This window comes from Amphibalanus amphitrite, unplaced genomic scaffold, assembly GCF_019059575.1.
Source record: "Amphibalanus amphitrite isolate SeventyFive unplaced genomic scaffold, NRLGWU_Aamphi_draft 001107F_arrow, whole genome shotgun sequence".
Lineage (NCBI taxonomy): Eukaryota > Metazoa > Arthropoda > Thecostraca > Balanomorpha > Balanidae > Amphibalanus > Amphibalanus amphitrite.
Window position 1 is genome coordinate 215204 of NW_024882601.1, and position 19419 is coordinate 234622.

The 19419-nt window shown below is 53.9% G+C and overlaps 1 protein-coding gene across 1 annotated transcript; it reads left to right on the plus strand.

Annotated features, from left to right (window-relative positions):
- Nucleotides 1–9140: 9140 nt before the first annotated feature.
- LOC122370192 lies at nt 9141–18694 on the plus strand. Its single transcript, XM_043345570.1, has 4 exons — nt 9141–11446; nt 11819–11890; nt 14868–14897; nt 18570–18694. Exons 1-4 carry the CDS (start codon nt 9511–9513, stop codon nt 18692–18694), a joined length of 2163 nt encoding a protein of 720 aa, XP_043201505.1. The 5' UTR covers nt 9141–9510.
- The last annotated feature ends 725 nt before the right edge of the window (nt 18695–19419 follow it).

Genomic DNA, 19419 nt, shown 5'->3' on the forward strand with positions numbered 1-19419 from the left:
ATCCAGGACCTTTCGATGGGAGGGGGGCACGGTGGGTCCGGTCCCACTGGCAGACAGGCCTCTTTAAAACGGTCTGCCCTGAGAAAATGTTAAAAATTGGCACGTAAAAATACCATTTATGCCCAAGGAGTGTGCCTAATGTGCATGGTATTTTACGAGCAAACGAAGCAAGCGAGCTCCTCAGTCACCGGTGTGAAAGGCCGTCAGATGCGCTGGTGTTGAGTCCTCACAGCCGCCGTTGCGGGCCGCGGGGCCTTAGGGCTTAGAGACACTGGTGGGGCCATCATTGGCATGTGCGTGGCCCTGCACAGTGGCCTGAAAGTGGAAAGTGGCCTTTCATAGTTCATAGACTAAGACTGGCAAGGACACTCAGAGGCTGGTAAGAGGCCATCACTGGTACTGGCCCAGTCACTGGTACGTGGCCCTCAGAGACGCTGGTTTGGGGACTCTCAGAGCCGCCGATGTAGGCCCTTAACCCACGTTCGTGTAGGGGAGGGGTCGAACGGCCCCCTCGGTTTTTCGCGAATAACTCGCGTAAAAAGCGGCCGATCGCGACGAAACTTTCAGTACCCTCGGGTTATTCAATTTTACACCTACCCTAAAAATTTCATGACCCTGACCTAAATGACCTTTGACCTGTGACCTACTTTTCGAGCCCATGTTTGGCCGGAATCGCGGTTCGGCGTATGTCGGCTCGCATTAGCCGCGCGTTTCCAGTCTTTTCGTGGTTTCAGGCGTTCAAACATGTGATATGATGTTGCCCCCATGCATTAGGGTGGGTGTCAAGGTCACCTGAAGGTCTGGTCAGGTCATTGACCTTTGATGACCTCGGTTCACTTTTTCGAGTTTTACATGTTTCTAGGCTAGTTTTTGGAGCTGAATTCGAATTTAGCAACCATATGAACATTAAAGGAAGGGTGCCACCTTTTGGACACAACGCAGTTTTTACAAGATTAGCCTCACATGAACCTAAAAACCGGCTTCACTTACCTATGCTCGAGACGGTCAGCATTGAATCCGCACGTGAAGTTATCATTTGCGAGTTTTGCTGCCAGCATTCGGGCAGGCAAAAATCTTCAGCACTATTTCCTCGTCGTGTTAAGGGTATTTTATAAAACATGAAATCAGCAAAGGTATGTATAAAAGTTATACTTTTGAAGCATGTTTTATCATTTTGAAAGGGTATATTTTTTCTTTATGGTATACACTTAAGTTTTAAAATTTTAATTGGGAAGTTTTTCTAGTAAGTTGCATGAAGGGTGAAGGGTTCCATAGATCTCTTAAACATTGTAAAGGAAAAACCTTTACTCGACTTATTTGATGTATTTATTTGATGTATTTATTTATTATTATTATTATTATTTGATGTATTTATTTGATGTATTTTATTGATGTATTTATTTGATTTGATTTTTGTCTCAGTTGCGCCATCAATGCAAATGGCAGAATGATATGTTGCCATGACAACAGGATATGCCAGCCGTCCTAGCTGCCACATCAAACGACCTTGAGTTGTAGTGGTGATATAAACAACGATCTTTTTTTTTGGCCAATGTATTAAATGCAATGTTTCGGTTTTTTGTATATTGTGGACGCGCTAACCACGTCTAAAAATTCAAATAAGTAAAATAGATTCATAGAACAAAAATTTCGGAAGGTGGCACCCTTCCTTTAACGAAGTAGTTTTGGTGCCTTCGTAACATGTTACGAAGCTGTCAGAGGCGGTTGACACCTACTGCGAAGACCCGGCAGGACCCCTACTGGTTGACCTGACCTGACCTGACCCGGCCCAGTTAAAATGCATGAGGACATCATCTGTGATCAAAATTAACATGATATTCGTGATCAACACCCCGAAAGCCCCCATATCAGCCACACTGCCACACTACGACGTTCTAACAGGTCCCGATTTTCCCGACTTCTGGGTCTTTGACCTGACCTGGAAGGTCAACCAATGAACTAGGACCTTAATATTGGGTGTCATCGGTTTCCTCTCGTCACGGGCAACACGCTCGTTTTTTTTTCTGCGAAACTAGCTCAATCATAGGCGAAACGGCAAGGGGGGGGGCAACGGGCCCCGCCCCCTTACCTATACGTTCGCGGCTGGAAAAACACCAATACGGGCGAGGGTTAATGTTACTACAATACGGCGAGGGTTACGGGCGATGCGCTGATGTGGGTCCCTTGGAGATGGCGTGAGGGGCCTCGCAGGTGCCGATGTGGTGGCTTTTAGAAACACTGGTGTGGGCCGTGGGGCTATCACAGACGGGTGTGGAGCCATTGCAGCTGATCCCTCATTGGCCGTTACTAGGGCCCTCAGAAGCCGGCAAGGTCTCTCAGAAACCGGCGCATTGGTCCTTTATGGAGATAAGTGTGGCTACATAGGAGCCCATCTGACTCATTGAGTGGTCTCCAGGCCTTGACACAATTCTATTCGACCGACCTCCTCGTACAGGAGATTCTTCTCCGTCTGACAGCCCTCGACCGAGAGGGAACATCAATCACTTTTTGCTGGATCCCTAGTCATGTTGGTGTTGCTGGCAATGAGCGGGCGGACGGATGTAAAAGTTTCAATGATACAAGCGGCAATATTTAGTGTATGCACCTCTCACACCTTGACTGCCAATAACACTTGTTTTCAGGTTGGCGTCAGTCTCCACTATCCAATCACAGATGGATACCAAACGAGGTGAGTTACAGTCACTGTCGAAGTATTCCTTGGTTTGCAGAATATTGGAATCCATAATCTAGGGGAAAGTGGTAGAATCTTTGGATGAAAACAGTGTGATAGGCAATATCCAGCATGAGTTAAATAAAGGCTGTTTATGTTTAACCTAGACTTTTTTGAAGCTGCGACAGATACAAACACTTTTGGCAAAGAAAGCAGTTTGATGTAGGTAGCATACCTTGACCTCAATAATGCGTTTGATAAAGTACCACACATAAGGATAGTATTGCAATTGAAGCTGCAAGGCATGAAGGGGAATATACTAGACCCGGTTGACAGGACGCCAGCAGCGTATAGTGCTAAATGGGTGAAGGGCAAGGTGGGAAAAATGTTCTGATTGGGGTTCCTCAGAGCTGTATTAGGTCTCATGTTCAAAATTTATGTAAATACAATCGACGAAGGCATAGCTTAGTAGAGTGCTCAAATTTGCAGATGCTATTAACCTGCGCCGTGCTGGTGGTCTGAGTTTTTAATGTCATGCTGGGGGCTCAGCGGTCAAGGTGGGCGCATGACCGCCACTGAGGGACCCTCAGAGGTCATTGTAGGACCCTCAAAGACCGGTATGGGAGCTGTGCGAATAGCTGGCGTGTGTTTCTTGAGCCTCGTGATAATCGAATAAGGGCCAGGGCCCCATACCCCCATGGGGGCTCATCGGTTAGTTTGGGGGGGGGCAATAAATGCTATGATGCCCATGATTTGCCTTGGGGGGGGGGGGGCAGTGGCGCGGGAGCCGGGGGGGGGGGGGCTAGGGGGTGCTGAGCCCCTCCAACTTTTCGGCTGGGAAGGGGGGCTCGTAAGGTATTTGAGCCCCTCCAACTGGAGGGATCGAAATCGGAAATATACCAACATAATTTCATAGATTCATACATAGGCGCGGGAACCGGGGGCAGTGGGGCAGCTAGCCCCCACAACTCTGGGGCCGTGGGGGCGGTGCCCCACAACTTTTCATAAGGTCAGGAACCGTTGGGGCAGCTTGTCCTCCCCAAATTAGGGGTTGTGGGTCACAAAGGAAGAAAGCATTTAAGTGAAAAATCCAATCACATTAAACGCATGACATTATCTTATAGTTAACTCCGTAACGTTGTCAGCATCGTGTGCTTCATTCAACTCAGTGTTGGCTGCCTAATTATTGGCCGGCCGCCTCTCTCTCTCTCTCTCTCTCTCTCTCTCTCTCTCTCTCTCTCTCTCTCTCTCTCTCTCTCTCTCTCTCTCTCTCTCTCTCTCTCTCTCTCTCTCTCTCTCCCCTCCCTCCCCTCCCCTCCCCTCCCCTCCCTCCCCTATGTCCTATTCACCGATCCTCACTGCTCGCTCGGGCCGCGTAGAGTGAGGCTCTGCCGACTCGCTCTGACCGCCCGCCGGTGACGTCACGGCCCCTCCGGCAAGGTCAGGTCAGGCCACCGCTCGCTAGTGCCGGCCGGACTTGTCGGTCCGAAGCCATACTAGCTCCGGAACGCTACGGCAAAGACTGGTTAACCGGAATAGAGCCATATCGACCCAAACTCTTATTCCGACGGCGTTCCGTTTACACCGGCCCAAATCTGGCGTGCCGGAGTCGCTAGGGCAAAACGGACTTGAGCCAAACCAATTGCTGGCTGGGAAACTTCCTTTAGTATTTTATGTTAGCTAATAGCTATCAATATTTGACAGGGCGCATAGCTGGATCATATGGGAAGAGGATGCTGCTTGCTGCTCTCCACTCCCGTGGCAGACATAAAGGCGCGCAGCGTCACTCACGTAAAAATGGACGAGGTAAGACGTGACTATGGTGCCTACATTTGTGTTGTTACCAGTTACTCAGTCCACCCAAATCTACTTGTATCTATGCTAATCAACACATCATAATTCAATCATTTTTCTGGTTTTTCTTTAGACATTGTTCTTTTTTTGGCTCACTACCTGATCCTACATTTTAAAATCACTCGCCGAATCACTGGTGATGGTTAAAAAATCAAGACAGCATTCATCCTCCTACCGCCATGCTTCCTTATGCGTTGCCATATCTTTTCTTTCCAGAAGTCCTCCCTTCATCTCCTGGGTCAGCCGGCCGCGTGGATGAAACCCCTCCTCACACCACTGAGTATCATGTATACCACAAATATCCTGGACTTGACTTGACTATGACGACTCATGAGCTGCGACCGGCTACCCATGCGATGGACGGAGCTCCGCCGCCCGTCCTGACCCCGGACGCTAGAAGGTGGGATGCTCATCATCTGCGTGAGACTTCTGAGACTGCGACCGGAGCCCCGCCGCCCGTCCCGACCTCTGACGCTGGAAGGTGGGATGCTCTTCATCTGCGTGAGACTTCTGAGACTGCGACCGGAGCCCCGCCGCCCGTCCCGACCCCGGACGCTGGAAGGTGGGATGCTCTTCATCTGCGTGAGACTTCTGAGACTGCGACCGGAGGCCCGCCGCCCGTCCCGACCCCGGACGCTAGAAGGTTGGATGCTCATCATCTGCGTGAGACTTCTGAGACTGCGGCCAGAGCCCCGCCGCCCGTCCCGACCTCTGACGCTAGAACGTGGGATGCTCATCTGCGTGAGACTTCTGAGACTGTGGCCAGAGCCCCACCGCCCGTCCCGACCTCTGACGCTGGAAGGTGGGATGCTCTTCATCTGCGTGAGACTTCTGAGACTGCGACCGGAGCCCCGCCGCCCGTCCCGACCCCGGACGCTAGAAGATGGGATGCTCTTCATCTGCGTGAGACTTCTGAGACTGCGACCGGAGCCCCGCCGCCCGTCCCGACCCCGGACGCTGGAAGGTGGGATGCTCTTCATCTGCGTGAGACTTCTGAGACTGCGACCGGAGGCCCGCCGCCCGTCCCGACCTCTGACGCTAGAAGATGGGATGCTCATCATCTGCGTGAGACTTCTGAGACTGCGACCGGAGCCCCGCCGCCCGTCCCGACCCCGGACGCTGGAAGGTGGGATGCTCTTCATCTGCGTGAGACTTCTGAGACTGCGACCGGAGGCCCGCCGCCCGTCCCGACCCCGGACGCTAGAAGATGGGATGCTCTTCATCTGCGTGAGACTTCTGAGACTGCGACCGGAGCCCCGCCGCCCGTCCCGACCCCGGACGCTGGAAGGTGGGATGCTCTTCATCTGCGTGAGACTTCTGAGACTGCGACCGGAGGCCCGCCGCCCGTCCCGACCCCGGACGCTAGAAGGTGGGATGCTCATCATCTGCGTGAGACTTCTGAGACTGCGGCCAGAGCCCCGCCGCCCGTCCCGACCTCTGACGCTGGAAGGTGGGATGCTCTTCATCTGCGTGAGACTTCTGAGACTGCGACCGGAGCCCCACCGCCCGTCCCGACCTCTGACGCTGGAAGGTGGGATGCTCTTCATCTGCGTAAGACTTCTGAGACTGCGGCCAGAGCCCCGCCGCCCGTCCCGACCCCGGACGCTAGAAGATGGGATGCTCATCATCTGCGTGAGACTTCTGAGACTGCGACCGGAGGCCCGCCGCCCGTCCCGACCCCGGACGCTAGAAGATGGGATGCTCATCATCTGCGTGAGACTTCTGAGACTGCGACCGGAGGCCCGCCGCCCGTCCCGACCCCGGACGCTGGAAGGTGGGATGCTCTTCATCTGCGTGAGACTTCTGAGACTGCGACCGGAGGCCCGCCGCCCGTCCCGACCCCGGACGCTAGAAGATGGGATGCTCATCATCTGCGTGAGACTTCTGAGACTGCGACCGGAGGCCCGCCGCCCGTCCCGACCTCTGACGCTGGAAGGTGGGATGCTCTTCATCTGCGTGAGACTTCTGAGACTGCGACCGGAGCCCCGCCGCCCGTCCCGACCCCGGACGCTGGAAGGTGGGATGCTCTTCATCTGCGTGAGACTTCTGAGACTGCGACCGGAGGCCCGCCGCCCGTCCCGACCTCTGACGCTGGAAGGTGGGATGCTCTTCATCTGCGTAAGACTTCTGAGACTGCGGCCAGAGCCCCGCCGCCCGTCCCGACCCCGGACGCTAGAAGATGGGATGCTCATCATCTGCGTGAGACTTCTGAGACTGCGACCGGAGGCCCGCCGCCCGTCCCGACCCCGGACGCTAGAAGATGGGATGCTCATCATCTGCGTGAGACTTCTGAGACTGCGACCGGAGGCCCGCCGCCCGTCCCGACCCCGGACGCTGGAAGGTGGGATGCTCTTCATCTGCGTGAGACTTCTGAGACTGCGACCGGAGGCCCGCCGCCCGTCCCGACCCCGGACGCTAGAAGATGGGATGCTCATCATCTGCGTGAGACTTCTGAGACTGCGACCGGAGGCCCGCCGCCCGTCCCGACCTCTGACGCTGGAAGGTGGGATGCTCTTCATCTGCGTGAGACTTCTGAGACTGCGACCGGAGCCCCGCCGCCCGTCCCGACCCCGGACGCTGGAAGGTGGGATGCTCTTCATCTGCGTGAGACTTCTGAGACTGCGACCGGAGGCCCGCCGCCCGTCCCGACCCCGGACGCTAGAAGGTGGGATGCTCTTCATCTGCGTGAGACTTCTGAGACTGCGGCCAGAGCCCCGCCGCCCGTCCCGACCTCTGACGCTGGAAGGTGGGATGCTCTTCATCTGCGTGAGACTTCTGAGACTGCGGCCAGAGCCCCGCCGCCCGTCCCGACCCCGGACGCTAGAAGGTGGGATGCTCTTCATCTGCGTGAGACTTCTGAGACTGCGACCGGAGGCCCGCCGCCCGTCCCGACCCCGGACGCTAGAAGGTGGGATGCTCTTCATCTGCGTGAGACTTCTGAGACTGCGACCGGAGCCCCGCCGCCCGTCCCGACCCCGGACGCTGGAAGGTGGGATGCTCATCATCTGCGTGAGACTTCTGAGACTGCGGCCAGAGCCCCGCCGCCCGTCCCGACCTCTGACGCTGGAAGGTGGGATGCTCTTCATCTGCGTGAGACTTCTGAGACTGCGGCCAGAGCCCCGCCGCCCGTCCCGACCCCGGACGCTAGAAGGTGGGATGCTCTTCATCTGCGTGAGACTTCTGAGACTGCGACCGGAGGCCCGCCGCCCGTCCCGACCCCGGACGCTAGAAGGTGGGATGCTCTTCATCTGCGTGAGACTTCTGAGACTGCGACCGGAGGCCCGCCGCCCGTCCCGACCCCGGACGCTGGAAGGTGGGATGCTCTTCATCTGCGTGAGACTTCTGAGACTGCGACCGGAGGCCCGCCGCCCGTCCCGACCCCGGACGCTAGAAGGTTGGATGCTCATCATCTGCGTGAGACTTCTGAGACTGCGGCCAGAGCCCCGCCGCCCGTCCCGACCTCTGACGCTAGAACGTGGGATGCTCATCTGCGTGAGACTTCTGAGACTGCGGCCAGAGCCCCACCGCCCGTCCCGACCTCTGACGCTGGAAGGTGGGATGCTCTTCTGCGTGAGACTTCTGAGACTGCGACCGGAGCCCCGCCGCCCGTCCCGACCCCGGACGCTGGAAGGTGGGATGCTCTTCATCTGCGTGAGACTTCTGAGACTGCGACCGGAGGCCCGCCGCCCGTCCCGACCCCGGACGCTAGAAGGTTGGATGCTCATCATCTGCGTGAGACTTCTGAGACTGCGGCCAGAGCCCCGCCGCCCGTCCCGACCTCTGACGCTAGAACGTGGGATGCTCATCTGCGTGAGACTTCTGAGACTGCGGCCAGAGCCCCGCCGCCCGTCCCGACCCCGGTCGCTGGAAGGTGGGATGCTCTTCATCTGCGTGAGACTTCTGAGACTGCGACCGAAGCCCCGCCGCCCGTCCCGACCCCGGACGCTGGAAGGTGGGATGCTCTTCATCTGCGTGAGACTTCTGAGACTGCGACCGGAGCCCCGCCGCCCGTCCCGACCTCTGACGCTAGAACGTGGGATGCTCATCTGCGTGAGACTTCTGAGACTGTGGCCAGAGCCCCGCCGCCCGTCCCGACCTCTGACGCTGGAAGGTGGGATGCTCTTCATCTGCGTAAGACTTCTGAGACTGCGACCGGAGGCCCGCCGCCCGTCCCGACCCCGGACGCTGGAAGATGGGATGCTCATCATCTGCGTGAGACTTCTGAGACTGCGACCGGAGGCCCGCCGCCCGTCCCGACCCCGGACGCTGGAAGGTGGGATGCTCATCATCTGCGTGAGACTTCTGAGACTGCGGCCAGAGCCCCGCCGCCCGTCCCGACCTCTGACGCTGGAAGGTGGGATGCTCTTCATCTGCGTGAGACTTCTGAGACTGCGACCGGAGCCCCGCCGCCCGTCCCGACCCCGGACGCTGGAAGGTGGGATGTTCTTCATCTGCGTGAGACTTCTGAGACTGCGACCGGAGGCCCGCCGCCCGTCCCGACCCCGGACGCTAGAAGGTGGGATGCTCTTCATCTGCGTGAGACTTCTGAGACTGCGACCGGAGCCCCGCCGCCCGTCCCGACCCCGGACGCTGGAAGGTGGGATGCTCTTTATCTGCGTGAGACTTCTGAGACTGCGACCGGAGGCCCGCCGCCCGTCCCGACCGCGGACGCTAGAAGGTGGGGTGCTCATCATCTGCGTGAGACTTCTGAGACTGCGGCCAGAGCCCCGCCGCCCGTCCCGACCTCTGAAGCGGGAAGGCGGGCTGATGCCCGTCATCTGCGTGCGACTTCCGAGACTGCGGCTGGAGGCCTGCCGCCCGTCCCGACCCCGGACGCTAGAAGATGGGATGCTCTTCATCTGTGTACAACTACTGGGGCGACGGTTGGAGCCCCGTCTCGTGTTTCCCCACCTACCTCTGAGACGGGAGTTTGTGGGTCAGTAAAAACCTCTTATTCAACAGCACTGCCAACTGAACTGATCGACATGACGCCGTTCTCTGCAAGCGAGTACGACCTTATGTCACCCACCTGCTCTACTTCGAGGGCTTCAGTCCAGGATGCAGGGGACCATGGCACATGGACTTTTCCTGAGCACTTGATGTGCAATCAAACAGAGATCACGGCTCCCGAGAACCACCATTTGGAGGAGAACGAATACGGAGAACAGGGAGCTGAGTCTGATGTCAGCGACGGTGTTGAGGTGGCTCCGCCCCAGCACAGTTCTCAGTCGCGTACATCTCAGTCGGCGAGGAACGGCGCATCGTGCGGCGAAGTGCGGAAAAAAAATGTTTGCATATATTGCAAGCAAAAGAGAAATCTGATATGGCGCCATATCAAGACGGTCCACCGTGACGAGAAGGAAGTCAAGGATATCCAGGAGTGTGATTCTGAGCAGGAACGAAAAATGAAAATCACCGTGATGATCAACAAAGGCAACATGGAGCACAACAAACTCGTCCTACAAAGGGGTGAAGGTGACATGATCTTGGGAAGGAAGTCGGACCAGGCGTCCGTGGACGACTACGTGCCATGTCCTTACTGCTATCTTTTTGTGGTTAAAACCAACATGATGCAGCACATAAAACATCACTGTGTGGCTCGCAAAACAGAATGCCCAGACATTCCCACGGTGCTGGCAGAGAGCCGGACGCTCCTGAGTGACGGCCAAGAAGAAAATACTGGGTATCACAAGGACATATTGTCTCGTATGCACGACGATGCAGTTACGAAGACCATAAAGAACGATGAACTCCTGAAGAAGTGGGGTGCCAACTTGCACGCGAAACTTGGAAGGTCGGGTTTTGCGCAGATAAGCCAGCGCCTAAGGATGATGGGCGAAGTTGTCCAAGCAGCCGGAAAGAGCATGCAAGAGCTGATCAATGGCGAAGGATTTGATACGGTTGTAAGTGCCACCAAATCCGTCTGTGGGTTTGAGCAGGACAAGCTAAACGCCCACACGGGGCTGCCCACATACAAAACTCCTTCAAAGGCCATGCGGATTGGAGGCGAACTACGACAGCTGGCTGCTCTCAAGAAGGGCATTGCGCTGATCAAGAAAGAAGAAAGCGAAGTGAAAGATGCTGAGGCGTTCTTGTATCACGTGGACCAATTCTGGAATGTGAAGATCAGCAGCGTAGCGCTGAAGAACCGCGAGTCGAACAAGTATGACAAGAAAGACATGCTGCCCTTTACCAGCGATTTGAAGCTTTTCACCGAAAAAATGAAGGAACGAGTGAAAGAAATGACAGAAAAGGGAATACATGGCATGACAGACTATGCAAGGCTGAGCAAAGCGGTTCTCGCCCGTTTGCTAGTATTCAACAAACGCCGTCCTAAGGAGCTTAGCAGCATCCTGCTGCAATCATGGATCAACCGAGAGATGTACAAACAAGAGACGGTAGAAGAAGTGAACAAGTCAATGGGTGAAACAGAAAAGAAGTTGTTCAACGAGCTCGACGTCGTCATGTCCCGCGGCAAGTGCGGGAACAAGGTCCCCACCCTGATACCGAGCGACTGCGCGGCTCCGCTGCAGCTACTGGTAGACAACCGGGAGACGTACATTGACAAGGATAACAAGTATCTGTTCGCAAACCCTCTGGCGAGGACTACAGGACACTACAACGCAGGCGTGGTGCTTAAAGAGCAGTTGTCGGACATGGCACTAAACAGGGCAGATCTCTTCCATGCAACAAAACTACGGAAATATTGTGCTACAACGTCCCAGATTCTAGAGATGGGTGAATTCGATATGGAGGTGCTCACCCGGCACATGGGACATGACAAAGACGTGCATCGTGGTTACTACAGACTGTCAGACGCTACTCACGAACTGACGCGTGCCTCCATCCTGATGATGAAGCTGGACGAAGGATGCCTCTCAAAATATAGCGGACGGAGCCTGGAGGAGATGCTCACTGAAGGTAACTAATCGTTTGTACATGTGCTAATCGTAACATCACCATTCGTCTGTCATTTTAGCAGACATTTCATGCAGTTAAAGCATTAATTTGCAATGTAGTGTTAAAGAGGCAATGCAATAACACCATGAAGAGAATCGTACAGAGCGAAGGCAATGTAAGACCGTTAAAGTTCACTGGTACTACTAGGTTATATGCAGACCCATGGTGCTGTACTTCAGATTAAGGACGAGCGCGGATAGCCAAAGCAGTCCGGGTACCACCGTAGCACATATGTTCCGTTCAGCGTTTTTTTTTCAGAAATGCTTGCCCATTATGGCAGGCACTTATTTTGCATCACACATATTCTTAAATCTGACAGAGACGGTTTTTCAGAGGACTTCGACGAGCCAGGCTCTGAAAATGAGGGCGGTCCGGCTGATGATCGCCAAGAGGACGATGAAGGAGGTGAGGCGCATTCACTACATCTATAGTGTGTTCCATGTCAAGCTTGCGGCTGAAGTGCTCTGTTGAAGGCAGTGCGTGATTTCTGTGCATACATCTTACATTCTAAGACTCAAATTATTGAATGGAGTAGCGCGCTCAGCGAATTGCCTGGAACTGCCAAGGGGACTCCGACCGCAAGCTTGATATGGAACAGACTATAGTCCGGCCTGAAGTTTTATAGTGGGAGGGCAATTGCATAGGTGAGTTCATATGCATTTATTGAAGCACTGCGATCGATGCAGGATAATAAGCGTATCGCTCAATAACTGCATTGTCCATGCGAGAATGCCTTTACTCACGTCCGTCTGAGGAGGGAGGGAATCCGACCCATGGGCGATTTTTTTTTTTGCAATAGCAGCTCGATGGCGGCGTGAAGCGCCGCCCGCCACCCAACCTCGTCTACCCTCGGCCTCGTTTGCAATTTTGCTAAATCTGTTACATATGAAATGTCATATGCAAAAAAGTATTTAAGCAACACTCACTGCGTCTCCTTTGGTGAAATCTTGAGCTTAACGTATTGAGACAAAATATTTTGATAAAGCTCGATAGGGCTTGTTCTAAGTTATCGAATGCTATCTTAAATTGTTCTAGCTTTTATGTTTTTTTCGAGACACGTAGCGTTTCGTGCTGAAAAGCGCCATTTTTATTTTTAATGCTGGCTTTTATCATGCAAACCCTCTAAATATTGATGTAGTTAGGGAGCGAGGACTCATGAGCCCCTTTCCCATGAAAATTTGCTGTTTTTAGTTCCATGGGAGCGAAACGTAAGTGGGGTCGTATCAAGCCCCCCCCTCCTCAGTCGTTCTTGTTCGGGGTGGCAAAAAAAAAGCAGTAGACAGGTGCAGGTTTAGGGGACGTCGTGCTAACGAAACGACAAACTCAAAATCTTTAACAAGACATGAAGCGAAAAGATCTTTTTGGCCGGAGGAATCCAGAGCGTCGTAAGCCTCGTCGTAACTGCGACGTGTCGCAAGTTGTGTAGTAAGTCGTTTTTGGAGGGATCAATCGATGAGTAGCGTTACTTAAGTAGTAAAGCCTGTCGCAAGTTGCCTGATTTGCGACACAACTTACGAATTTGAAATAGCAGTCGTAAGTTGTGTCGTAAGCTAACCTTGCTTTGAGGAAGAGGTCACAGGTCACAGGTCATTCGGGCCATGGTCACGAAATTTACATGGTTAGTGTAAAATTGTTTGAACTTGAGTTAAAATTTGGTTACAATCCGTTGACGCTAACGCGAGTTATAGAGCTTGAACCGACGGGTCATCTGTGAGGCCTCAATCCGTGCCAGCGAGTGTTAAAAATGGTGCATAATATGTTATATTCAAATTCATTGGGGTATTCAGGGATACAAAGCAGCCTTATATCATTCCAGCAACTACTGGCGAGTCCAGAAAGGCGATCTTGGACGTTGCGAGGGGCATCCCCCAAAAGATTCTCCCAATTCCAAAAACGACGTGTCTCAGATGGCCCCCATGGCTCCAATTTAGCTCTGTGATGACCCCAGTTGACCTCTGTGATCTGCCGTGTCTCAGATGACCTCCGTGACCTCCCATTGAGCTCTCTCATTACTCCGAGCTGACCTCTGTGACCTGACGTGTCTCAGATGACTTCCGAGTTTTGTGATGACCCCAAGTTGACCTCTGTGACCTGACGAGTCCTATATGACCTCCAATTGAGCTCTCTCATGACTCCGAGCTGACCTCTGTGACCTGACGTGTCCCAATTGAGCTCTGTGATGAGCCCAAGCTGACCTCTGTGACCAGACGTGTCCCAGATGATCTCAAAATGAGCTCTGTGATGACCCCAAGTTGACCTCTCTGACCTGACGTGTCCCAGATGACCTCTATGACCTCTAAGTGACCTCTGATAACCCCAAGCTGACCTCTGTGACCTGACGTGTCCCAGCTGATCTCAAATTGAGGTCTCTGATGACCCCAAGTTGACCTCTGTGACCTGAAGTGTCCCCAGATGGCCTACAATTGAGCCCTGTGGTGACCTCAAGTTGACCTCTGTGACCTGACGTGTCTCATATGACCCCCATGACCTCCAATAGAGCTCTGTGATAACCCCCAAGTTGACCTCTGTGACCTGACGTATCTCAGATGACCCATATGACCTCCAATTGAGCTCTGTGATGACCCCAAGTTGACCTCTGTGACTTGACGTGTCCCAGATGACCTCCGTGACCTCCAATTGAGCTCTTTGATGACCCCAAGCTGACTCTTGTGACCTGACGTGTCCCAGTTGACCTCCAATTGAGCTCTGTGATGACCCAAAGTTAACCTCTGTGACCTGACGTGTCCCCAAGTTGACTTCTGTGACCTGACGTGTCCCAGATGACCTCTGTAACCTCCAATTGTGACCTCCAACTTCAACTCTCTTACCTCTCTGTGACTTCAAACTCTCTGAACTCATTTCTTCTAAAGCATAGCTTCTAGATGCTCTTTAGCCACGAATCTCCTGTGATCGACCCCAAATTTTATGGCAAATTATGTGAGCGTTAGCGATCACAAGTCACCCAGTTGAGACAAAGCTTCAGAATCAGAGAACATGCTTGACCTGGCTGTCTCATAAGCTCTCAAACCAGAAAGGCGAATGTTCCGTTATGCGTGATAGAGTTTTCGACCTTACTGACGTTTACTACGGGATCAGCTGATCGTGTAGCCTTTTAAATTCTCGAGTAAAGCGGGTATTTAAGCCTCGTCGTAGCTACGTTCTGTCGTATCCTCCGACAAACCCCCTCTTTCCTCAACATCCCTCCTTTTTCGCTACGACACAACTTGCGACGGGACATGTGTCGTAACTTGCGACGTGTCGTAGATGGACTTGCGACGCCCGGCCAAATTTATGTTCTCATGCATAACCATGTAATGTTAACAGAATTACATGGTTAAGTGGTTCTATTCCTAATGTTAACTATATTTTTTAATGTCCACAGGCCATGAACAGCGGAAGAAGCCGCAAAAAAGTAAGTGAAAGGTTTGGCGCCTTACATCGCCTGCATCAGCTTTACGTGTTGCATTATTTTCATAAACGTATTGAAATTTCCTGCATTAAATACCCTCTTTGTTAAATTTGTATACCTTTTTATATGCAAAGAAACATTAAATGTTGATGGTTTGCCCCTCCCGATTTTTTAGACTCGCTAGTAGAGGCACCTATGTATCTTGCGGCAATGGCTAACAAACAAAGAAAACGGCAGACAGGAAGCATGAAGCACCAAGTCCAACACATTCTGCTGCCGTCCAAAGTCAAAACCCCACATGTCAATTTTGGGTCATTTTTCGTTTTTTACACCATTGTGACCAGCTTGCAAAGCTCTATTTCATGCCATGAGATTTTTTTCAAAAACCAAAAAAAGCTTTTTGGGAGAGGAAAAACAAATTTTGGAATTCACACGTCTTTGAAAAGCACGGAAGTGACACAGTCAAAACCCACTACGTCGGCGAAAACCCACGTCATGGCTAACCTATGTGCCAGTGACAAAATCCACGTCGGTAAACCCATAGACGTTCTTGCAGATTATGAAATGCTTGCAACGTCAAAACCCAATACGTCGCTACACTACACAAGGACGACGTGAGGGCTTTTGACATGTGGTTATATGCTGTCTGCATTGAGTTTATCCTGTTCGGTCGCGAGGACGTATGGGTTTTTGCCGTCTTTGAAGCATCTTTAAAGCCGTATCAATGGACATCAGTATCAAAGGACGATTTGAGATACGGAGAGTGGCACGACATGCCTATAGCAAGTCTCACGGTGTTGCCGAATTCCGAAATGACAGCAGGGGACGAGTTTTGCTGAAGTGGAAAGGATGACGTCACTCAGTTCTGGAGAGCTGAGGGCTGTTCACGGGCCCTGTGTGCGGTCGGACCGCACACAGCCTCCAAGCTCCGCCCACTGCGTCCCTACGTCAGCCTTCCGTCACCGCACACAGCGACCGCTGTGGCCGGTCGGGACTGGCCACAGCGGATCGTTCACCGCACGCAGCCGTGACGTCAGAGCCGCCTACCCATCCCCTACCCCCACGCCTGCTGGACGCACCGCCGCACACCACCGCACCAGCAGTGTGCGGTGCCCGTGAACACCCCTCAGGGTCCTTTACAGCTGCCTCTCGAACCTTCTTCTCCGCCGTTAGCGGTGATGTGTTCGCCCCTGACGCAGATGACGACCTTTTCCTCATCGGCTTCTTCTACGGGCCCTGTAGTGGACAGCCGCTGGCGTGACAGTGCGTCAGCGACAGTGATCCTCTGGCAGGGCGCTCGTCACTTCGTAGACTACGTAGCATTCGAGCCTACCACCTAGCAACAGGTGCTCCCGCCCAGTCTGAGAACTTAGGCGAGGAGCGTGTTCATCACGGACTGGCCATCCGGAGTGTTAAACGTCGCCCTCAGAGGTAGACGTTCCACCGCTCCATTGCTTGCACGGCACTGAGGGCCTCACGGTCGGACAAAGAGCACCGCTCGTCAGGACAAAGCACTGAGCCGTCAGGACAGCTGTGACATGATGGCACCAGCACCCAGCAGTGCTATCAAATGAATGATTCGGATGCGCGTGGCCGTGACGTCACCACTGTCGGTAGGTCTCGGTTTAAGGGCGTCAGAACCGGGCTGCTCGGTACCATTTTTGATGGTCTGGAACCTTGACCTTCCCCCATCCACTCGAACAGCACTCCTTCCGTAGAATCACAGCAAGTTGTCGGATGTAAGCGCAGACTGGGATGGAGCGATTCGACCAGCAAAGTCAGCGAGAGGAAACTTCTGAGCTCCCTAACAAGTTGTGAAGGAGATTCTGGCAAGCAGAGTCTGTCGAGACCAGGCCGGAGGTGATTTGCAGAAATCGTATCAACTCACCGTGCGAGATGAACGCTGATGTTCCTGCTCTCCGGATGGGTTCCAGTTGCTCACATGCCGACCGAGATCGATGTTGCTGTAGACTCTGCCATGAAGTCGAGCCTGGTACTCTTCGATTGTCGAGAGGATATATCTCAGCCACAATATGTGAGTTGGGCCACCTGATGTCACGCTGCCCGTTGAATTTGCGAGAGAAGACCTGCGGGTTCAACCCATGAGGACGCTTCAATCTTCTCCACGATGTCTTCCGCTCCTCCGCACCTCATCTCGAACAGAGAGCAAAAGACGGCGCAGCTTGTAGTCCGTGGGCTTAGGGACGAGGATGGGACATTTGGACGAGGATGCTGTAATGCTGGTAGCCATTGATGGTCGGGAGAATCGCATCCCCCTCCTCTTGTATGGTGAAGACCTCACCTGATGTTGGGAAATGGTGACACCCAGCTTTGCATCAGACCCAGGCCTGTGATGGCTTCCGCAGCGGCCATGTATCCACCAGGACGAGGCTGGCATCCACCGACTGGTACCGGGCTGTGGCACGCAACGTCGCAGAGTATTTACCTGTCACGCTGAAATGCATTCTCCCGAACCTGAGGAGGTTTGGATGTGGATGGTCGTAGTGCATCCCTAGAGACGGCAGACGTACTCTGCACTAAGTCTCAAGGTCGAGCAGGTTTTCACCCAGCATCCACCGTAAGTGTCATCGCTTGCCTACGCCTCTCTGCCTCCAGGATGACAGGGCCGGTCACCTTACTTACTGCAGGTGTTTACCTTGCACTGCAAACATGAAACGCCATGGTGGCCTTCTTCACTCGTGTTAACTTCCTCTTCCGACTGCAGCATAGTGACTTCCTTCCACCCGTCAGGTCACTCGTCTGGCGGACACTGAGGGCCCTGGCTGTTGGCATGGTCAGCGAGCCCTAGCTCCCGCATGGCCTTCTACAGATGCTGGGTGTTCGTCAACCGCGGCTGTCGGCTGATATTGCCACTGCTGCGTTGTGTTCATGACGAGCCATCAGACGACTGGAGGATTGAACGCTCGTAGGCTTCACACAAATCGAGCACCTTCTCCAGGTGTGAGGGACCTCTGCCGGAACTTCGCTAGATGATATGCAGGATCTGTTCCACCACGAGGTATCTGATCGTCTTATCTTCATCGTCCTGAAGTTGTTGCTCTTGTTCTCCGCGGTCGGCTCATGGCCGGCCGTAGCCCAACGGCTCTCGGTGACTGAGTAGCCGCGGCTGAAGGCCGCCACGACACCGCCGTCCCAAAGCTGCGTAGGGTCCGATCATATGGTTTCCGAGTAGTTGGAGCCTCGCTCCGGCCAGCATGGGCACCCGAGCAACACGCGCTCTCGGTGTGTCCGGACCCGCGGCACACCAGCAGCGCGCCACTGCACTGGGCAGCCAGTCGCTGCACTGTGGACTCGCGCTCGGGGGTGGCGTCCGATCCTGCGCAGATAACTCTACGAGTGGCTCCATGTCCCGCCCGCAGCTGGTGGACGTTCCGCCTCGTCCCGAGACACCAGAACACCGGCATCGGCATCCGGTCTCCCATAATGTTTTTTGAAGATGCTGTCTGTCCCCTGCGATGCCATGCCTTGGGCGGAGCGGCCAAGGCTGACAGCCTTCACGAAATTAATTCGTATATGATTGTCCAATTCAATGTCCTTCAAACAATCAGCCTTTACGAAGCAGGCGGACGTCCATCGGGACGGCGCTTGCGACATGCTGGAGGCCACTTTAGCGCAGCACGTCCACCCTTTGTTTCGTTGCCGGGTATTCCGCAGTGTGCCGGATCCACTGTATGAGGACTCGGAGTCAGGAGGCGTCGCCATACGGCGGCACCGATGCCGTCGGTCGTCTGACTCCCAGCACCACTCGCCAGCGTGGCGAGCGCCGCCTGCGAGTCTGAGCAGACGATGACTGGGCTCTCCGCCGGGCCGCCTTCCAGCTGTTAGCAGCATCTCCAGAGCCCGCGGATCGTCACAGCTTAGCGCGGTACTGCTGCATATCTTGACTGCGGGGGCTATCGAGCTCTCGTGTTCCTCGCCCGAGGGGAGGATTATCAACGCTTCACACTCCCTGGCTGAGACACCTCCCCCGCCGAGCCGTCGCTCCATACCTACACGACGCGTCGTCTGGAAGGGTGCCAGATGTTCCCTCTCCGTTTCGAGCGGCCGGACGTCGGCTGGTGCTGTGCGGATGTTGCCTGCCGATGTCTAATTTTAATCGTCCTGATAACATATATTGGCTAGTGCTCGCAAGCGGACCATATTCTGTAGTAGTCTCACCAGCTGTTGGCCCTCTCCGACGGAGATGATGCTCTACCGCACACTGTTTGGACGGCTCTAGTAGGCCCGTTTTACCCGGTTGATGCCCGCTAAGCAGTGCTGAACTAAACAACCATGTCTGTCTATTTATCACTAAATCACCCGAGCAGACGAAGTATATCATGCGGGTATAACAATGTAAAGTCGTACACCCACACCGGGCGTTTCAGTGTTTCCGAATAAGTATGTAATTGAAAGTTAACTCTTTGAAACCAAGGTGATGGCCTGAGGTTAAATTTTTGTCTGTGAGAAAATCATTTAAAGCAACCAGTAATTGTTGTGTTTGACCTTTTTGTCTATCAGGAAG

What these genes read in the sequence shown, in the direction of transcription:
- LOC122370192 (XM_043345570.1), top strand. Translation starts at nt 9,511, where the DNA reads ATGACGCCGTTCTCTGCAAGCGAGTACGACCTTATGTCACCCACCTGC. An exon ending in CCAAGAGGACGATGAAGGAG is followed by an intron (nt 11,891 to 14,867) that starts GTGAGGCGCATT and finishes TAATGTCCACAG; the next exon opens with GCCATGAACAGCGGAAGAAG. An exon ending in GCGGAAGAAGCCGCAAAAAA is followed by an intron (nt 14,898 to 18,569) that starts GTAAGTGAAAGG and finishes GGTATTCCGCAG; the next exon opens with TGTGCCGGATCCACTGTATG.